This window comes from Euprymna scolopes, chromosome 7 (genome assembly GCF_053919585.1).
Source record: "Euprymna scolopes isolate OS-2025 chromosome 7, ASM5391958v1, whole genome shotgun sequence".
Lineage (NCBI taxonomy): Eukaryota > Metazoa > Mollusca > Cephalopoda > Sepiida > Sepiolidae > Euprymna > Euprymna scolopes.
Genome location: NC_136488.1, coordinates 143,261,755 through 143,284,793, shown reverse-complemented (window position 1 = coordinate 143,284,793; position 23,039 = coordinate 143,261,755). Strand labels below are relative to the sequence as shown.

At 31.6% G+C, this 23,039-nt stretch overlaps 1 protein-coding gene across 5 annotated transcripts in view; it reads right to left on the bottom strand.

Moving 5' to 3' along the window:
* Nucleotides 1-3,499: 3,499 nt before the first annotated feature.
* The window catches only part of LOC145280015 (tyrosine-protein kinase yes-like), a 414,499-nt gene continuing 394,959 nt past the window's right edge, over nucleotides 3,500-23,039 (bottom strand). For all 5 annotated transcript variants that reach the window (XM_080131652.1, XM_080131655.1, XM_080131654.1 and 2 more), the window contains 6 exons: nucleotides 21,332-21,490; nucleotides 18,994-19,140; nucleotides 15,389-15,654; nucleotides 12,099-12,252; nucleotides 7,302-7,433; nucleotides 3,500-4,366 (listed from right to left, as the gene is read on the bottom strand). In XM_080131652.1, coding sequence (XP_079987778.1) covers nucleotides 4,161-4,366; nucleotides 7,302-7,433; nucleotides 12,099-12,252; nucleotides 15,389-15,654; nucleotides 18,994-19,140; nucleotides 21,332-21,490 — 1,064 coding nt within the window. In that variant the 3' untranslated portion in view covers nucleotides 3,500-4,160. The remainder of the gene's footprint in view (nucleotides 4,367-7,301; nucleotides 7,434-12,098; nucleotides 12,253-15,388; nucleotides 15,655-18,993; nucleotides 19,141-21,331; nucleotides 21,491-23,039) is intronic.

Genomic DNA, 23,039 nt, shown 5'->3' with positions numbered 1-23,039 from the left:
GTGACAACCACAATGATGGCAAAAACTGATATAAGTGTTTTTAAGCTGTTTTAATTATAAATGAAATTGATGAATTTATACCTTGTTTTGTAGTAAATAAATCCTAATATTTGTTTTATATTTTAAAATGTTGACTGCAACCAAATTTTTTAACATATCAACATTTGAAATTGCAGATCATCATGATACCTTCAGATTTATCTGACATAACTTGGGTCACATTTTTTATTTCTTGTAGTCAAGATATGTCTAAGTTATATACTGTATCAAAACTATTATTGTATCAGCTATTTTTAAGGTCATTTCTTTTTTCTTTTCTTTTTTAGAAAACTTTAAAGTATTAAGTATATTGCAGCTCCCTTACTTTCCCTATCTTCATGTATAAATAACAGTGTCGCTATTTCTGTTTCTTTTACCATTTCTGCAAACAATTTCTTTTCTCTAATACAAATTGTTCTAGATTTGTTAGCAATCAATTTTACATGCTTTTTGTTCCTCGATGAATTAGTGTTAATATATAGCATTTTCAAATATTCTCCATTTTTCTTTACTCGTTTAAATTTATTGTAGTTAAAATTCTCTAAATGAGTGAAAATTAGTGCGTAACATTTTTCATCTGTATGATTGATTTTTTTTTTTTTTTTTACACTCAACTGATATTGACATTCATGAATATCTTAGTTGATCTTTTTAGGAGTATACATTTTAACTACAATAGTTTCACGTTATAAAGGCTATATAAAAAAATCAGGGAAGAATTGTGTGAAAAGTAATCCCTTGTTAATAAGAGTTATTTCTAAAAGAAATAATGTCCATTTCAAAAGACAGGAATTGAAGTTGTCGATTGAAAGCTTCCTTATTTAAAGATTTACATGATTAAAAATTACCATTTTTTTTTATTTAGCTGTTCTGATCAGGGAGTATATATACTTAGATTTTTCTTTTGCATTACCTGTAAAAATTGAGTAAGACTTATTGAATGGAATAGAATATATAATCGATGAAATTAATTGGAATTTCTTTTTTTTTTTTTTTTTTTTTTTAATATGAGAAACACAGATTAAAAATCTGTGTAATTCATTGGCTAGGAAGAATCAAATATCGATTTGTTAAGTGGAATGCTATCTAGGTGTAAATCCAAGAATCTGACTAACTTTATATATATATATATTAGATAGAAAGAAAATGTTTCTGGACTTCTTTACAATCATACCACCATAAAAAAAAAAAAAAAAATGCATTTTATTATTTTTTTTAAATGGTCCTATTTGGAGAAAGTGGAGGGAGGGTACTCCAATAGTTGTATGTACTTAGAATCACAGTGCATTTAGATAACAAATAAGTAGAATGTGTATGCCCCACCCCTCCCCCTAAAATTTTACTTAAATACACAATATGCTTATAGGTATCACAACCTTGTTTGCTTCTGTATAAAACTACAGCAACACAAAACACTATTTTTACACCCAGAACATGAAGCATCAGGCATAAGGTTCACCTCAACATCAGAACAGCGAATGCTTTGTTCTGTTGTAATCTCATAGAGAAGCATGCTAAATAGTGATATACATTATGTTGAAGGAAGAAAGATTTTTTTGGTTCTGGTTCACAATTCCCCTGTATTAAAAATAAATAAATAAATTTGTATCATGTATGCACCAGTGACAAAACGAAAATATCAGATTCCAAAAATCATGCAAATTGATCAAGTAGTTTCATGTTTATAAAGAAAATTATTTTAAAGTGATTAATGGTGATTTGTAAGCATTACAGCATAAAGTTTTGAATGATTGTTGAGTTATCTCTCCATATTAAAAAAAAAAAAATTGTTTTTCCAAAATGGTTAGTGAGACGGTCACTCCTGTTATACTCATAAAATTTGATTTTCTTATTTAAAAATAAAACTACTTGATCAATTTATGTGATCTTTGGAATATGATATTTTCGTTTCGTCGTGGTATGTACATCATACAAATTTTTCTTTATTTTATTTTAATATGATGGGTGGGGACAATTTGGGCAAGAACCATTTTTTTTTTTTAAACAAATAAACTTAATTTATTTGTCATCAAAATGAACCAAAGAGGTTATTACTATTGGAGTAAATATTGCAAAAATTGACATCTTTAAAAAAAAAAAAAAAAAATGATAAGATGCTTTTTTTTTTTTTTTTTAATGGCGGCATGAATGTAAGGAAACAGCCATTTTGTTTTTTTAAATGATACATGCATACATCTGGTTTGATTTATTTTTCTTTTAATTCCGATATCATGCTGGAAAAAAAATACCATAATTCACATTTAGTGTTTGTGTAAATTGGAAATTTTTTTAAAACAACGCATATCAGATGAAAACATTATTATATACTGTTGTGTCGAAATTTGTATGAATTCCAAAAATTGATCCAGTAGAAAAATAATTACAAGCAAAAGTAAAATTTATGAAATTATCAAGCTTTATTGTAGAATAGTCGTGTGACAAATTAAGTATGACAAACTGACTTATCTCCCTTGAGGTCCAAAAAGGTCCAAAAACACAGAATCTCAGAACATAATTGTGGATGTTTTTTTTTGTTGTTGTTAAAAGCACATTTTCTATGGGATTATTTTTCATAATTTTTGGAATTTATACTAATTTCGGCATGACAATGTATGTAATGTTTTCATCTGAAACGTGTTGGTTCCACTTCATATTTTCTTAATATCTACTAATGCTTAAAGTGAATACTTTCACTCAATAAAAGTGGGCAGTTGAACTTTATTAAAATGCGAGAAATGTAAAATAACTAAAATAAAAGTTCAGCCTATTTAAAGAAGAAAAAAAAAACAAAAAAAAATACCCCCCCCCCAAAAAAGCAGAAACAAAAACAAAAAAAAACAAAAACAAAAAACAACGTAAAATAAACAAAAAAAAGTCGCACTTTACTCGCATGCAAAAGATTTGTTTTGGATGAAAGTGGGAGCAAGAAAAAAAAATGTCTAAAAAGCAAATAATAATTACAAAGATGTAATCAACTAAAATCTTTATATAAGTAAACAAAAGACATTAAAATAAAAGTAAAAAAAAAAAAAAAAAGGAATGCTTGAAAATAAAAACAGAAAAATGATAAAGTAAAAGAAACAAAATATACCAACAATAACATTTAAAAAAATGTTTTTCTTATTTTCAAATAAAAAAAACAAACAAAAACAAAAAATTCAGCTAAGTAAACGGATTTGGAAATATCTTTCTAGATTCAGAAAAAATTATATAGACCATAAAAAATGTTATTATGGCAGTTTGATCGGCAAGTATGGATTTTGGACATTGGAAATAATTGTAATGAGAGAGGGGGGTGTAATTAAAATAAAATATTTATATATATATATATATATATATATATATATATATATATATATATATATATGCATATCTTTCTCCCAACCATCCTTGTTCTTTTGTTAAATTTTATTTTAAATAAACATTTCTCTTTATGTTAATAAAAAAAATAAAATAATTAAAATAAAATTAGCGTTTCTTTTCATCAACTGTTCTTATATATAAACCAAAATATACATATTTGTTATTCATATAAGAACCGAAAGAAGAGAGACAAGTTTGTGTGTCTAGAAAAGACAAAAATTACAAAAAAAAAAAAATAGTTCCGTCGCATCGTTCGTATGATTTTTTTTTTTTTTTTTTTTTTACATAAGTTTCAGATTGATACTTAACTATCATTTTGTTATTTCTGTTTTTCAAATTTGAGAATCCGTCAAGAAAGGTGGACAATTAACACATTTCTAGCAAATGGAACGTTCGCAAATCGAATCACTTGACTTTGCTCTTTTTGTAGTATTTTACATATCAGGCAATGTTTGGGGGGGGGGGTATTTTGTTGCCAAAACTGAACGCATATTTCATGCACAGCAGATTTTATTAATTTTTTTTTTTTTTTTAAATTCTCACTTAAAAAAAAAAAGAAAGAAAGAAATCGGAACATCGTATTTAGAAAGTGCCCCATGCCTTTCAGAGACAGTTTTTTTTTTTTTAAAACTCAAAGTTCTCCCATAGCTAAGAGTAGGGGGAGGGGACGTCTTTATGGTGTTCCTGGTCTTGCATGATTTCTTATTTTCTTTTGCAGTATTGTACATATTCAAACATGATGGATTTCAGCGCGGCCTTCAGCCAACATAATTCGGTTCTACCGAGATGAAATAGTCATCAAAGAAGGAATGCAAATACGCAAACGTTGGACGTGCATCAATATTCTGGTTCCAACAAAGCATCATTACTTCGTAATACGAATCGGGACATTCGATTGGACTGTTTGGTTTCGGCATGCGATAACCACGATCCACTTTGTGAAGCACTTCGTTTCCTGTCATTCCTAAAAGAAAAACAAAGAAAAGAAAATGAACATAATTACTATTATCATCCACAGTGTATGCCCCCTCTTTTTTTTTGTCACATTTTAGTGTGAAGAAGAGGATGAAAGGAAAGGAGGAAGAGGATAAAAATGGAGGGATGTGGCTCTATGGTAGAAAAATTGTTATTTCTTCAGATTAACTCTAATATAAAATAAAGAAAATTGCACAAAAAACTTTATTACTTAACTATTAAGTTAAAAGACTGTATACCAAAATTTAAGCAAATTCATCCAATATTTTTGTTTTTAAAAATCATTCTTAACATGGGGAGAAGGTGATTGATTGAATTAAAGTTTGATTTATATTCCTTGTCCATTGACCTTAAGGCCAAAAATGGCTATCGATAGCTTTCACTAATAAAATTTTCTTTTATTTTTCTAAAACAAAAGTAAAAAAAAAGAAAATTGCATGAGAACTTGATTACTAAGACTAAAAGACTATACCAAAATTTAAAAATAATTCCTCCAGTATTTTGTTTTTAAAAACCATTCTTAACATGGGGAGAAGAGGGGGAAGGATCTCCGTTGACTCTTTTTGCTTGAATTGAAGTTACATCCCTTAAAAAAAATGGCTACCGACAGCTTTCACGGATAAAATTTTATTTTATTTTTCTAAAACAAAATTACTGGATAAATTTGCATAATTTTTCATGTACATCCTTTTTTTTAACCTAACAAGTGTAGTATTGGGAATCCTGGCTTAAATGCTATCTAGGTAACTGTAGAAAAAGCAAGTTATGTAGATATATTTTCGATTCCCATCAGCGAGTTTAGTGGGGTCACAGAAGGTTAGATTTGACAGGGGTCAAACTCAAGTCACCTTTTGTTAACCTAGAGAGAATGCACCAGAAATTAGGGGTAACGGGCTTGTAGTCGTAGGTTTCTGGTTGGCGACCACATGTGAGAGTTGGTTTTGGACTGCAGATGAAGCAGACGTGACATTAGGGTCTCTCCTCTGACAACCATGGGTTCGAGACATAGGCTTGCCTTTTTAATAAAACAAATTGAAGCTTCAATCCATTTCGTGTTATCGATCCATCTGCAGCAGTAAGTACCACTCTCCATGAGATGGAGCCAGCGACAAGAAGATATCATCCGCTGGACAAGACAAGCAGGTATGTACACATTATATGTTTGCGCATACATGTCGAGACCCTTCAAGGCAAGAAACTGTAAGGATAGAACGCACACACACACACACACACACACACACACACACACACATAAGTAAGAACATTGATAAGAACACACAGACCTTAAAAGCAAAAGTAAAAGAGAATAGCAACAGAAACGTTTTAATAAGTAGAAGAAATAAATAAACAAATAGGACGCAAAAGAGAATCTTTTAAGTTTTTGTACGTTTTTCTTTATTTTTACAAATGGTGTTTCATATAAGGCCTAAACTGGAGAATCATTTAAAAATTTGAAAATTTTCATATTATTTTGATTTTTCAATTGCGTTTCTAAATTTTGTTAGATGAGGATTGGTTATTCGTATTATTTTGGATTCTTCAGACTACTGTTCTCATCTTTATGTTATTTTCACAATGTTTTAGTCAATGTAACCCCCAACCTTCTTCAAGTATATCTTGTCAAACTCTGGAATTTCAACAGAATTTTGAACGGAACCCTTTATTTACTTCACGGGGAGTAGCATGTGCTTGTTTCGTCAACCATGACTGGATAGAGATCCCAAGTAATTCACAATTGTATTTTTTCCTTCATCTACACTGAGGACTGAACCTTCAACCTTCAAGGGAATATCACTTTTACAACTGATTTTTCCAAATACTCTAACCACTGTGCCTCCCTGATAAAATTGTCTCTGAAAGGGGTATATTTGCTGATGACACCACACTCTAGAAGATCTCCAGTCTGCAATGGAATGGGGACAAAATTGATGGTAACATTCAATGCTTCCAAGACTAAGTTTGTTTCATTTAATAATTACAAGAAACCTTCTCAATCACCAATAGCCATGGCTAATGATATATTACCTGAAGGTACTTTATTCAAAGTCATCGGCTTAACGTTCACAGAAGTTACTTACACCTGAAAGTATCCTGTACCTCTACAAGGCCACCATTCGCCCATGTATAAAGCATTGTTGTCACATTTGGGCTGGTGCATCTGCTACTAGTCTCTCACTCCTGGACAGGGTTAAAAAAAGTCGCCAACCTAATAGATCTCGAACTATCAGCTAGGCTTCAGCCTCTGTCCCACCAACGAAATGTTATATGCCTCTGCCTGTTTTACAAGTATTTTAATGGTAGATGCTCTGACGAACTACAAGCCCTCGTATCCTCTTGACGTAAATAAACCCGACAAGCAGCAAAATCACACCCTTACACAGTAGAGATCCTCAGATGCCAGAAAGCCTTCTACTCTAAGTTTCTTGCTGAGAACTACTAGACTTTGGAATTCCCTTCTGGGTTCCTGTTTCCCCCCGACTGTACCGACATGCAGAATTTCAAGTGTAATGTAAACAGACATCTTGCTGCTAAACTCCCTACATAGTATCCCTGAAAATTATGTCCCAGATAGTAGCCCCTACATCAAAGTGGCACTGTGCCTTGTTTGAAGGGAAAATCCAATTTAAAAAAAAAAAAAAAAAATGCCTACAAATTCCAACTAATCATTTAAAAATGATTTTCTTTATAGAAATAAAAACTAATTGATCTATTTACGTGATTTTTTGGAATATGATATTTTCGTTTTGCCACAAGTATGTACATCATACAGATGTTTCTTTATTTTTGTTTTTAATGGGGGGAAGGGGGAGTTCTGGACAAGCACCCCAAATTTTTTTCTTGCCAAAACCTTTTCTTAAATAAGTTAGGATAAATAATAAGTTGCAACATTTGTACAAGTAAGATGATAAAAGGGCAATATTTACCTGGGTAAGGAACGCGCCCAAAAGTAATGATTTCATAAAGCAAAACACCAAATGACCAGACATCTGATTTTATGCTAAATTTTCTTTCGAACGCTGCTTCTGGTGCTGTCCATTTTATAGGGAATTTCGTATCTAAAAATAAATAAATACAAAAATAAAAACGAAAATAAAAAAAAAAGTTTAAAAATGACATCAAATAAAATCAACACCTTTAAATATTTATTTATGAGAAATTTCTATCATACCCTCTCCATTATAAAAAAAATATGTCCCTCGATTAAATAAAAATATAAGTACACAAATTTCAAATAAAATTATGAATAAATGTGAATGAAGGAAAAAAAAATGTTTAAAATGAACTCAAGAAAAACAAAAAACAAACAAACTTAAAATCTCTTTGTGCACTATGTATTATATGTCTCTTAAGATCCTTTCATTTTCTTCCATGAAAAACTATTAATAAATTAAATATTATTGCATTAAACGTTTTTCTTGCTCTATTTTCATGTTATATATTTGGTGATAAAACAATACAGCTAAAATGATAATACTGGAATATAAAATATTTCCCTTTATAAGGTCTATATATACACTGCTGATCAAAAATTTAAGACCACTTAAATATCTTTTTAAAAAAAAACTTTTTTTTTTAAGGATAGATTTTAAACTCTTCCGACTTAAGGTTATCAATACTACAATTTAAAAGGTTATGGAAACAAAAAGTTACATTCCAAAGATTTATTTTTAAAATTTACATTTTTATTAAATCAGACTTTTTACACATGATCAAAATTATAAGACCAGAGACAAAAATTCTATTAAATTGTATGAAAAGTGTATGAAAACATTCAACAATCAAACTTAATGAGTTCTACCTCCACTGCTTTTGATGACTTAAAAATTCTTTGGGGCATGCTAGAAATAAGGGTTCCATTAAGATGCGGGGGATCCTGTTCCAGTTTCTGAAGATGGCTTCACGAAGTTCATTTTTTATTGAATATTGTTTGCCATTTCGATAAACCTCTCTTGTCATCCATTCCCAAACATTTTTAATTGGGTTCAAGTCCAGTGAGCATGCAGGATATCCCAAGAGATGGACTCCATTTTCTTGTAGAAAACTCAAGGTCCGTCTAAATTGAATTTTTTCTCTTCAGAAAACGGGGCTTTCTCCCACTTCTCAACATCCCAGGTTTGGTATTCACGACCAAATCTTAAGCGGTCCACTTTGTGACATGGAAGCAATCAAAGAATTTGTATACGCTTTTGATTTACCATGCCTTTTTGTTGTAAGCGTCATCTGATGGTTATTAGACTGACATCAGCATCTGTAACCGCCTTAATTTGACTAGAAGTCCTCTATCATTGGTAACAACCCATCTGATTCTCCTACTCAATGCAGGAGAAATTTTTTTTTTTGGGGGGGGGGGTATACCAAAGGATTTTGCTTTTCCATAATTCTCAGTGTTCTTTAGAAAGTTTCAAATAACAGTTTTACTGTGATTTACCTTAGCTGCTATTGCTTGCTGTGACAACTCTTGCTTATGGAATCCTAGAATTAGAGAGCGCTCAACTTTGGTTAGTTTTCTTGCTTTGGGCATAGTAACACATTTACACAGTGATTGCTAATCTCTAACTGAACTATAAACATTAGAATTACCATAAATCTAATTTAAATTGAATCAAAAAATTACCTTGGATTTATTTTATGTAATGTACATTCTGTTGCACTTTAAAAAAAAAAAAAATCATTGAAAATTTTATATCTATATCATTAATTGCTAGATGAAAGATAATGTTTTTAAATTGCAACAAAATGTACATTACATAAAATAAATCCAAGGTAATTTTTTGATTTAATTTAGACAAAATTTTTATACCTTACTTTGTAAAATTTATAAAAGTGCACTTTGAAGATAAATAAATTTCAAATTGAATCTTGTACCTTTATTTTTAAAGCCTATAGTAAAAACATTTTGTTTAACAATTTTCATGCCTTGGATGAAATGCTTTTCTAACTTGTATCTTATCTTTTTAAGATTATATTTTAAAACTCTCCTTCTCTCTATTTCAGTTTGTATTTCTCCTCACACCACAACTCATTTTTTGCAACTCCCTCTTTGTAATACAGGTCTGATTTTTTTTAACAAAAACTTTAACTTTTTTAGATTAGATTTTTTTAAAACTTCTTTCAGAATAGAAAATCTTTCAAATTTAAAAAGGAACATATTTCATATAGGTTTCATTAATTCAGTACATAACGAGAAAAATAGAGATGAAAATTTCAAAAGGACTGTATAACTGGGTACAGTCAATAATAGTCCTCGCCAGCGAAAATCTTTGTTATTCTATTATTATTATTATTATTATTATTATTTAAAAACATAATGTGTCTCACTCTTTCGCGCAAAGACTAATATTCTATGAGATCCTATTTTCTAACTATTATTCTATTTCTAATTTTTTTTTTTTTAATTTTATGAAAATTTACTAGGCATAAGTACATACATGTGTACAGCTTGAGTAGTCTGAGATAGGTCTTTGACAATCAGTCTGACAGTGGCTTTGTTACTGTTAGGCTGAGGTACGGTTCTGTTCAGTTTTAGAAGGTTCACTCTCACAGGCTTTAATTTCTCTCTGAGAAGGCGTTAGTTCATTGCTTGTCATATTAGGCACCGTTAACGGGGAATTCCGACAGTGCTGCACAAGCATTTTTTTTTTTTGTAGGCCTTGTAGGTCAGAAAGCATTTCACCTAATGCAATGACTTTCCAAAACCCATCTAACCTTAAAGAGAAGAGGTAAATAAATATATTGAGAATTGAAAGAATTTCTTGGTAAAAGACCTTCTGGTAGGTCGTCTAAGTGCTGGATTAAGCTGACCTGTAACAATATGGGTTCTTTTGCTAATGGTGGAAAGATTGGCAAAACATCCAACAAAATGGAAGTAATAAACTAGAGTGAGCAAATGCTCACAAGCCACAAAGAATTTTTTATGCTCATACAATATGGAGACCAGATGAAAATCGCATTCCCAATGAAAACTCCTTGATGCAAAAATAAGTATCCTTACCAAAAATCAAGAAAAATTATCAGGTAGAATTTTAATTAAAGAAAAAAATATTTTGCTGATCCATCATTTATTATTACTTTAAATGACCCCGATTTACAGCATTTCCTCTCTTATCAATGGCAGATCAGTAAAATTCAACGAAACTGATTCTTATTTTTTTATTAAAATTCTACTCGATAGTTTTTCCTAATTTTTAGTAGATAAATCTATAGTGAACAACATGTCACAACAAAAACGATGCTTATACAAGTGAAAACTGTTTGATATACTTATGTATCATGCAAAAATGAATATCCCCACCAAAAAATTAAGGAAAAATATTGAGTAGAATTTTAATTAAAAATAAAAATCAGTTTTTTATTTTTATTATTTTGCTAATCCACCATTTATTATTACTTTGTTAAATGGTAAACTGACTTATCTTCCCTTGCTGATTTTTTTTTTGTTTGTTTGTTTTTTTTTTTTTCAATTTTTTTTTTACACTCACGTTCACCCCTAACAAGGCATATTGCCACTTGGATGTAAGGGGTATTATTTGGGACTATGCCTAGTGAAGATTAACAACTTCTGCATATCAGTACAATCAGGGAAGCAGGTAGCAGGAAAAGTCTAGCTGTTCAAGGGAGGAAACTATTAGAATAGAAAGCTTTCTGGTATTTAGGGACCTAAACAGTGAAGGGGTAAGATTCTGTTGCTAAGCGGGTTTGTCAGAGATATGTACGCCAAGGGGGTACAAGTGCAATGATTTCATCAGAGCACATTCCATTAAAATACTTGTAAAACAGGTACAGAGATGCAACACTGCATCAATATCAAATTTTATAATTATTCAAGAAGTGAGTCTCGTCCACCATTTTGAAAAATATTTTCAAGAAACCAAAGCAAAACATGATAAAACTGATTTTTATTTTTAATTAAAATTCTACCCAATAATTTTTCAGATTGATAAGAGAGGAAATGCTGTAAATCAGGGGGAGATAAGTCAGTCATTTAAAGTAATAATAAATGATGGATCGGCGAAATATTTTTTCTTTAATTAAAATTCTACTCAATAATTTTTCCTGGTTTTTGGTGATACTTATTTTTACATGATAAATAAGTATATCAACGAGATTTCCTGTTAGTTTATTTGGAATTGCAATTTTTACCTGTACAAAGTTTTTTTTTTTTTTATATATATTTAAGGTAGTTTTATTCTGTTGTTTTGATTTTTAAATTGTTTAAAAAAATTAAATAAAGGAAAAATAAATAAAAAAAGAACAGCATTAAATAAAAAGAAAAGCATTAAATAAAAAAATAAATAATAAGCATAAAATAAAAAAGGGGATAAAAATAAAATAAAAATAAATAAAAAAGCATAAAAATAAAAAGAAAAACATAAAATGAAAAGCATAAAAAATAAATAAAAAAGCATAAAAATAAAAATAAAAACATAAAATGAAAAGCATAAAAAATAAAAAGCCATAAATAAAAAAAGCATAAAAAAATAAAATAAATAAAAAAAAGCATAAAAAATAAATAAAAAGCCATAAATAAAGGAAAGCATAAAATAAATAAAAAGAAAGCATAAAAAATAAAAATAAAAGTATAAAAAATAAATAAAAAGCCATAAAAAATAAATAAAAAGCCATAAAAATAAATAAAAAGAAAAGCATAAAAATAAATAAAAAGAAAAGCATAAAAAAATAAATTAAAAAAATAAAAAAGCTGTTTATAAAATTTTTCTTACTTTCATGAGCTTCATATATTTCATCAGAAATTAATCGTGCCAGCCCAAAATCTGCCACTTTAACTGTGTTATTGCTTCCAACTAAAATGTTGGCCGCCCGGAGATCTCTGTGTACAAAATTACTGTTCTCCAGATAGGCCATTCCTTCAGAAACCTAAAAATCACAAAAATCACAATTAAATCAATGCGTATAAATAAATACATGTAGTATCATACTTTTTCAGATGGTACACAATGTAGGTAGAGTTGTGAATCCAATTTACTCTTACAATAAACCTTTGAAAATTCAGTACGTTATTGCTATACATGAGATGACTGACAAATTTTTATGATTTCAGGTCCAAATGAACAGCAGGAATTGGAATACACCCTACTAAAGCCCGAATGTTACAGCTGGTAAATTTCAAAAATGCAATCTGGATGTGTGAATACTTTAAAAGAACGACATGCAATAAAATTATGTCTTAAACTTGGAAAAAAAAAAATGCCACAGAAATGTATGAAATGTTTTAGACTGCTTTTGAACCATCTTGCATAAATTGAGCATCAGTTTTTGAGTGGCATAAGAGATTCAAGGAAGGCAGGGAGTCTGTGAGGGATGATGAGAGGTGTGGGGGAAGTAAGGAAGTCAGAACACTAGAGTTGATTGGCCAAATAAAGAATTTCATGGATAAAGACCATTGTGTGTCTGTAGAGATAATAAGTGCAGTTTGATGTCAGTGTGGGAACTGTGCATACAATTATTTGTGAGGAGCTGAAGATGCTGAAGATTTGTACAAAGTTTGTTCGAAGGGTGCTTAGAGAAGATCAGAAAGAAAGACATTATCATTACAGTGGGGAGATGGTCGAACTAATCAATTCAGATTCCGCAATCCAGACCATGCTCCTTGCGACTTTTGGTTATTCTCTAACCTCAAGGAAAACCTTAGAAGTGTCATTATGAGACAATTGAGGAGATGAAAGAAACTGTGATGAGAGTTATTGACATGCTCACACAAGACTTCCATGGGGCCTTCCAGAAGTTGTTGGAATGGTATAAGTGCATTGCAGCCAGAGGAGATTACTTTGAAGGGGACTAGAGTTTCATGTGTGTGCTATCAACACGAAAAAGTCATTGGTATGGCTACATTTGAGTTCTGGAGTTACTAGATATAGGATAGTTTAGATAATAAGGCCAGTTGGCAAGGGTAGAGCTAGGTTAGTTTAGAAGTCTAAAAGCTGTCTATTGCATGCGAGCACATAAAATGAACATTAAATCAAACATGATATAATTTAGTGAGTTCTTCTTCGTTATAATAGCGAAATTCAAAAATCAAAATATGGAATTTCTAGTAAAACCAATGGTATCTACTTTTATGTTGCAGAAATGAACCTAACCAAAAATTATGAAAAATGATAACATAGAAAAATAATTATTAATGAAAAAAAAAAGAAACCAGAGAGTTTGAATCATAACAAAAGGGAAGTAAATATTTCCTGAAAACTTTGGAAATCTTCGGCTAATTTAGCAAAACTTAATTTTCGTTAATTGTCATCAAAAAATTATTAGTTTTCTATCTTATGATTTTTTGTAATTTTGGGATATGTTCATTACTCTGACATGGCAATTAAGTAGATACCATTGGGTTTACTTGAAATTCAATATTTCAATTTTTAAAGTTTGATATTATAGCAAAAAATTTAGTGTTTTAACATTCTAAGTTCATTCATCGACATATGTGCAGATGACATTACGATCTATGGCAACACTTCAAAGGCCAACAACAACCAAGATGTCTAAGTCTCTCTCCTCAGGCATTGAGTATGTAATACAATAGCGCAAAAGAGACGGCATTTTGAATGCGTTAAAAAAATTTTTTTAAATTGATGAAAGCTAACAACAAATCTGAAATTTTATGCTGAAAAAGTTGTAAAACATCGCGATTTTTAGAGATATCAGAATCAGAAAAATGTGCCCCTATTTTATGAGTGGCACACATCAGGAGCGGCATTTGGAGAAGTTAAAAATAGAAAAAATAAATAAAAGCTAACACAAAAATAGGAATTTTTTTTTTACCAAAAAGGTTGTAAAAAATTGGAACTTTTGGAGGTATCGGAATCAGAAAAATGTGTCCCTATTTTACAAGCGGCCCATGTCAGGGGGCAGCATTTTGAGAGGTTTAAAATAGAAACTAGAAAAAAAAACAATATTTCATCTTTTCATCATAAACGCTCTGATCCCCACTTGTCCCCAATTTATATGAATAGCTCTCATCTAAAAGAGACTCTTGTTGATTGGACTTTTACTTCTGACATAAAATAGAATTACATCAAATCTGTTGCCAATGTCGTTGGAAAAATGGTTGCATTATTTTATCTCTCCAGAAGGTATCTAACTCCCAATGCAATTCTCTACCTGCATAAGAGCCAGATACGTCCTAAAATGGAATACTGTTGCCGTATCTGGGCAGGAGCTGCCCGGAAATCCTATCCTACCTTGACAAAGTTCAAAATCGGCTTTGAAACCTAGTAGGTGATGCCCTTTTCACTTCCCTGCAACCTCTTTCCCACAAAAGAGACGCTGGTAACCTGTTTCTGCTTTATTGTTTTCATGACAAGTGCTCATTTGATCTTCAATCTATGCCCTTCCCCCTTGCCAAACACTCACAAAAAAAACAAAAAAAACACTCGTCTGGCTACAACAACTATCAACAGTTTCCCCTACTCTCTATCTGCACTTAAACCTAAACGCAGATTTCATGAACAAAGCTTCTTTCCTAGAACTACCTGCCTATGGACCTCTGTTCCACTGGCTGCTTTCCAGCTGACTACAATATGGTCATATTCAAGTCCAATATAAACAAGTTCTTGTTGAGCCACCTCCCTAAATAATAATTTCTACCCCATTTCCAGCACAAACTCTTAATATGCTGTTGTCTCATTGACTACTGTACATTCATTAACCATTTATGACCTGGTTAAACTAATTTGTTCAGTCGTAAATAAATGAATATAACAGCATAAAATAAAGTGCAAATTAATTCAAAAACGCCTTGTACGTATTAGTTCAGTATCTGCATAGATGCCAGATATTAAATTCAGTATGCCGCCATTTAAAATTAACAAATAATAATCTACATCATAATTCAGGTCATAAAGGGTTAACCCACATCCTCGGATGGCTTTAAGGCCTTGATAAGTGGTGATGCCTATGTAAAAAAAAAAAAAAAGTTTTATTATTCTAACAAGATAACATTTAAATGAAGCAAATTACAAATTGGATTTTTCATAGCAGGTGTGACATGACCTACCTGTGCTGCTATTTCCACCAAATTTTTGAGAGTCAGTCGACTGGAACTGCATTCATTTTTTCTTAAGTAATCCAATAGTGCGCCGTTGCACATTAGTTCAGTGATTATATAAATTGGTTCCGTAGTACTACAAACAGCAATCAGTTGCACCAGTTTTCGATGTCGTAATTTGTGCATGATACGAGCCTCTCCAAGAAATGCTTCCGGAGACATTGTGCCTGTCTTAAGCATTTTTACAGCACAATCCACTGAATTTTTCCATTTACCTAAACAAAAAAAAAAAAGAATGAGAACAGTTCCTATTAAAAGAAAAAAAAAAAGTATTAAGGCAATAATGTTGAAAACGGCTGAAACATGATCAGGTCACTGCTTTGACTTTAGAGACAGCTTTAAAGTTCATTTCTACGTTGGTATGGCCACGTTGAACAAAGTTCTGGTTGGTTGAACAAGCCGAGCATGCGGGGTTCCCCTTCACAAATGAAAAATTTTTTTTCACCATGACTAATATTTGTACAAAATTTTTTAAAATCCAAGGCGTGGTTATTGAGAAAAGTGTGAACAAAAAAAAACAAACGATTTGGGGTCTATTTTATGCCTATAATAGCTCCTAGGAGGCAACCAGCATTATCCCAGAAAATCCATTCTGGCAAAAATTTTCTTTCACCATGTCTAATGTTTGTGCAAAATTTCCAAAAAATCTAAGACATAGTTATTGAGAAACGTGCGAACAAACGACTGGATGAATAGGAGTGAATTACTAGGTCCAATCCTTCCTTTGTCGGGGACAAAAAGGTTGAAACATGATCAGGTCACCGGTTACACTTTGACTTTAGCGGCAGCCTTAAAGTTCAATTTCTACATTGGTATGGCCATATTGAACAAAATTCTGATTGAATAAAAACATTTCTCAATTGAGCACAAGCAATGAAAAAGCAGGCTGAGGACTTGAAATGACTCCATCAAAGATGACATCAGACATACCCAATCTGATGATAGCTAGATCGAACCAGTTCACTGAGGAGATCTTCAAATACCAGAGACTTTCTACTCTGGTTGTGTTTTAAGTGCACAGAGGTCGAAGGGTTGAGGCTGGAAGGTTTCAAACCCATTGACAATGCACGCTTCTGCATGCTAGCAAAGATCAGGAGGCAAGTCGGTACATTTTAAGTGCAGATCAGTTAACGGGGGCTACTACCCTACACATACACCTTAAAATAAATATGGACACACATGCGTTTACTATTCAGTTTAGAAATAGACAGTTCGACAGTTAATAGCAAGCAGTTAGTCTATTGTGAGTCTGAAAAGATGGAAGACTTCTCATGGAGGCAATGAGTGATGGGATGAATGGCAAATAAACTGATAGCAAAATTCCCACACTTCTTCTAAGGATGAGCAGAGAAACAGGAACATGACTTCGACCGTAAAACTGAATAAAGATCCAATTGTCCAGAGAAATGAGACTTGCATCTGTTGTTATGCATGAGAGTACTTTTGTTCAAGTGAGCTGACATCAGGATACAAACCACTAGAGGACACGGCCAAGAGATGCGAAGATAATATAAAAATTACATCCTGTTTTGTTTTTATAAACCCTTTTCAAAAGGTCTGATGTGCCGTAAAAATGAACATTGATGCAATATAAACAGGACCCCCCCCCATGCAACACGGCATGTGTCTAAGATGCATAGACATACAATTCATTTGAGTTTGAGGAAATATTTTTCATCATCAAAACTGCTGAAGCATAAAACACGCTGCCTGCATAAGTTGTTGGTTGTCAAGACACTGCATCTTTTAAAACCTTGCTTAAATTTGTCAAAATTATACCTGCTACCTACCCAACATATGCACCATTAAGGTGTTGTAGTGCACCTGAGCACTGTACACCATGGTTTCATGAGATAAATGAATGCAAAATCTTTTTTATTATACCTATATCACCATCAATCTATGCTCCCTACCATGCCAAACTTTCACAAAAAAGCACTCGATTACCTACAACCACTACCAACAATTTCCCCTACTCTACTTGTGCCTAAATTTAAACATAAATTTAATGAACAGAGCTTTTTCCCTAGAACTGCCTGCCTGTAGACCTCTGTTCCGCTGGCCTGTCTTCAAGTCTAATGCAAACAAGTTCTAGATGTACCACCTCCTTAAACAGTCAAATTCTACCAATTTCCACCACTAACGATCACTAAGCTGTTGTCTCAGCTATTTTTATGCTTTATTTGCATAAACAGTTTATTATAAATTACTTTTTAGTGTTACTCATTTGTAATTTTATTGTCCTATTTCCCTCTCTCTATATATATGTGATAGTTTTGTCAACAACAATGGTTAACTGAAGTGATTTAATAAATAAAAAAGATTGATAAATTACTAAAAACTTTCTTTAAATATGATTGTCATTAATTTTCAAGGGAGGTAATTCAATTGAAAACTTCATTTTTAAAATTGCAGTAGATTTATCTTAAAGCTACACAGTGTAGTATTTGTTCTTCAGATGCTGCACTTCCATTCCTTGTTCTCTTTCGGTGGAAGAGCAGTCCTTCACAACTGAGGCAAGTTGTTATTTTTGTACCTTTTCTCCACATTAAAAAACGACCCTGGTGTCTAACTCTGTCCCGTGGGGAGACATTGTAAATAGATACACAATGTAAGTTATACATTTAAAAAGTATACTAAAAAGAGCTAGATTAATAATCACAGGACAGCAGGTAAATTTTTGGTTTATCATTATAAAAAAAAGTATCTAAATGCAACGTTTTATAAGAATATTCATGTCATGCTTTATCTAAGCATCTATTTATTTAAAAATAAAAAAAAAAAAAAAAAATGACTCCAGATTAATCTGATCTAAATATATAAAAATCATCACCGCACATAAATGATCAACAACAATTTAAATACGGGGAAAAGCATCATTAGGTACTTATTTTTATTGAGACTCGAGTTAAATGTAGAAGTCCAAAATAAAATAAGAGGAAACTTATGGATATAAGTATCAGAGAAAAATATAAGTGTACACCAAGAGTTACAAAAATGTAAGCGAGTAAAATTTTAATAAAAAAAAAAAATTCAGAGTCACAAACTCCAAACGACAAGCCAGAATGTTGCCTTCATATTAAAAGAAGGAAGAAAAAAATTTTTTATGACAATTCAGAGGCTTAACTCATTGTTCTCAGGGAGGTAACTCTATTTTACTAAGAATTGTTAGAAAAATTTGTTTCTTTTCAACTACTTTATTCAATGTAACAAAATTTTATAAAATTAATAAAAAAATAAATTGTAAAAATGCGATGATATTGTCATTTTTCTTAAAACATTTGAGTAATTGTAAGAAAAAATTTTTTTTTTTTTAACTACTTTAGTTAAATAGAGTTACATCTCTTAGAACGATAAGTTAAGCTTTTGAATTGCCTTGTCCAGCTGTCCTTTTAAATAATTAAATGCTGCCCAATTTCAATCATCAGTGTTATTTCATCATCCACCCAACACTCATTAACCCTTATCCTCAAGTGGCCTTTAAGTCTTGACAGACGGTGACTCTTTAATAATAAAAAGAAAACAGAAGGTGAAATAGTGAACTTTAGGTTTACCTTGCCAAACTTCTCCAAAGCAGCCATGACCAAGTTTGCTTAAAAGTTTCACGGATTCCCGGCTAACCTCAATTTCTCGGAAATGGACAAGAGGTCGTTCTTTTGGACATACTTTTACTAATCGACAGCATAGACCATCTGCCTGTTCTGTAAACAGATTTAAAAAAAAAAAAAAAAAAAAAAGACAAAGATGTAAGAATGTAAAAAGAGAAGTTGAAGGAGGATACATGTTTACAATCAAAATAATTTAATTCAATTATAAAAATCAAAGCAAAAACTTCCATCAAATATGGTATAACAGGAAGTGATAATTTTTTTTTTAATTCAAATAATAATACAGGGAGATTTCCCCCCCCTCCCTCATTGAATGGCAATAAAGCAAAAACTGTTGGACATCTGTGAGCAAAACTTGGTGAGCAAGTCAAACAGAGATAGAAGTTTATTTGTAATAATATGGTTTGAAATATGACATGAAAGGATTGTGGGTTTTATTAACTACTAGCTAACTACTAACCGCGCTTTACTTGAGACTTTGATGTATGCTCGGATACCCGCTTTGCGGACACATTTGCAGTAAGTGGATGTTGGTAGAGTAACTATTGCTATTAAGATGTTTAAAAAATTTTAAATACCTCCTGAAGTGACTGAAATCCAACTAAGAACTTTAAAGCAAATAGATTGGATCAAAGTGGACACTTATATTGTTACATATATAAATTGAAACAATTACAAAGTGATCGGATTCAAATTCACAAAGAAGTTGGCCGGCACCATGGTGGTGGCCCCGTGGATGGTGGCGAACCCCAACTTGGTGTGCAGCATCTCTAGGTGGGGGAGTTTATGAAGAGCCACACCAAATATCACCTTAATCTTGACCTTGAAAAATGGTATGCAGCATCCCTAGGTCGGAGACCATGTCAGGTTTGGTCATGATCGGTTCAGACACGCGCACACACACACACACGAATGCTACTAATTTATATATATCAAGTTAAAGGTATTCAAGAAATAAAACCCATGAATTTAAATGAAGTGATTAAGAGTACCCCATAAAAAGAGCAGAGTATAAATATTTCATTTATATAGACAAATATTACGTAGTTGCTACACTGAATATGCAAATGTTTGGTTTTTTAATAAACCAAAGGCTCTTCTTCAGACAACAAAAATAAAGTGTATCTACTATTCATCATAGCTGATCCTTAAAGGCTTAAGGATCATCTAAATCCCAATAAGCTGTAATAATAATACAGTAATAACAAACAGTATTAAATCTATAAACAATTTCAAAAGGTATATCAAAATGGATTATGTCTCACAACAGTTACAAAATTATTCTTAGATTCTTTTTTATAACGGAAATCAATCCCACAATGCAATTTGTATGTGCAATGTATACAAATTAACAATTTTGCGATGAAATCAATGTTAAAATGCCACATTTGTTACGGATTTAAAAAGACTTCAACATTCGCTTCTCTTTCATTTCTCCTTTTATTTACATGCCAACTCAATAAAGTTGTTTTAAATGTTGAAATAAAACTGCCAGTGTACTTTAAAAGTTCAAGTTTTTTTTTTTTAATATTTGTCTGTTACCCATCTGATAAAATTAGACATTTATCAAGTCTGATAGAAAAAATTCACAACAAAAAAAAAATGAAGCCATATTATAGATTAAAAAAAAAAAAAGGGGGGGGGGCGAAACATATCATTTTATTGTAAATTTTAGTGTTTATTCAGACACTTATAGCAGCATTTAAAATAAAGAAAATACAGAAATGTCTGTATGATATATGTAGTAGTCACGGGAGCAAGATGAAAAATTCCAAAAATTATGTAATTTGATCAAGTAGGTTTTTTTGATTATTTTTTTTTTTATTCAATAAAATCAAATTTTACTGTTTCAATGAGAGTGAAAAAAGCGTCCGTATTGCGATCAACAAATCGGTGGACAAGAGGAGACATCCCGAATGCATATGGAAGCTATCAAAATAACAGATTACCTCCCCTTATTATGGTCTCTAGAAAAAACATGGCCTCATCTGTCACTTATTGGTAAAAAAAAAAACGGCAAATTTGTTTTTCTGTAAATAAAAAAATAACTACTTGATCAAGTTTTGTGATTTTTGGAATATACAGTCTTCATTCTGTGACAAGTAGGTATGATATAAAAGTTTTTCTTCATTTTTATTTATCGCTATAAGTGCCAATTTGAATAAGCACCTAAATTTTTAACTGAAATGATTGTCTAATTAAATAGTTCCATGTGACAAAATTAATGGTCAGAGATAAAATGCTGAATGGAAAGAAAACAACAAAAAACTGTTCAAATACATACGTGAATATTTGTTGATTAATTCTATCATGTCATTAAAAGTTCGACGAGGACTGATAAAGAAGCCTCCCCGGTCCAAAGTGCGAATTCTGTAGTGTTTGACTGAGGCATCATGATTTTTCGAATCATAATCCCGCACCGATAATACATAGGACTGTTTATCTGAAAGGAGAGAAAAATAATTTGTAGAAAGTAAATTTAAATATTAAAAAATAATTTGTAGAAAATAAATTTAAATATTAAAAATAATTTGTAGAAAATAAATTTAAATATTAAAAAATAATCTATAGAAAATAAATTTAAATATTAAAAATAATTTGTAGAAAATAAATTTAAATATTAAAAAATAATTTGTAGAAAATAAATTTAAATATTAAAAAATAATTTGTAGAAAATAAATTTAAATATTAAAAATAATTTGTAGAAAATAAATTTAAATATTAAAAAACAGAAATCGTTTGTGAGAATACAAGCAAGTTATTTAACTTCCCTCCTCCCACGACAGGTTGATGTGATACAAGGGTTAGGAATGTGGGATTTGAAAAATGTCAGTGCCCTAGAGAGAAGAGCACTCTGGCCTGCAAAAAATACCTGGGCAACCCTCTCAGCATTCCCTGGTAGAGGTACCTCAGGAGATTAGCAATGAACTAACCCCTTCTCAAAGCGAGAAGGCAAATCCCTGGAATTAGACCTCATAAAACTACCCAGGACCAGAGACATACCCCAGTCAACAGTGAACAATGGCATAGACTGTTGGTTTTGGTGCCGAGGGAAAAAAATCTCTGGCTGGACAGACAAGATCGTCAAACCAACATTAGTGTTCTGAAACTTGTACTTGTGATGGCATTTAGTCAAGGTGAGTTGAGTCGGTTTCAAGTGAATTTGGCACATCACGAGTCAAAGCAGTTCATCCAGGTCTGTCCGCTGCTGACCTCTCAGCATATTTCAGTCATTCACGATTCTATTGCGCACACTGAAAACATGAGGGCCGGTCATAGCTTTTAAGTCAGCTTTGACCATTCAGAGCCACATCTCCAGTGGACCACATCAAATGGAGAAGGTAAAGCCTGGGAGGGCGAATTTCCTAGAACTACGCAGGACCAGAGACATACCTGAGTCAACAGTTTCCAAGCCATCTCAACAATGGTTTAGACTCTGTTGGTTTTGGTGCCGAGGGGAAAAAATCTGACTAATAGCTGCAATCTTGTTTCCACATGAATAAAAAGTCACAATCATTTTTTACAGCATAATCGTTTTATCATATAGCATAATCGTTTTAAAAAAAAGTACTTATATTGAGTAATATTTTTTTTTAATTCTTATATAACTCGCAGTGACCATGCAATAATATGATGGGTAATGCTCCTCAAAGCATACTGCTAAAACGTTTTTCAATGAACTGAGATTCTGGCTTGACTCCAGTTCAATAGATGAGACCTTATGCTGGAATAGACTGAGATGATTTGGCCACATCCAACACATGGCAGTCGACAAGTGGTCAAAAAAAAAAAAAAAAAAGTATTAACTTGCATATGTATGAGCGAGTTCCCACAACATCCCCCACCTCAAGCCCCTTTGAACTGTTAAATGCTATTAATATCTTTTCCGTTTTTGTTCCATAGTGGGTCGATGAATTTTCTCTTCTTGTCTGACCGTCACTGTACTGATGTTTGTTGAAGTGGGTCATGGTTAAACGTCTCAAAAATGGCAT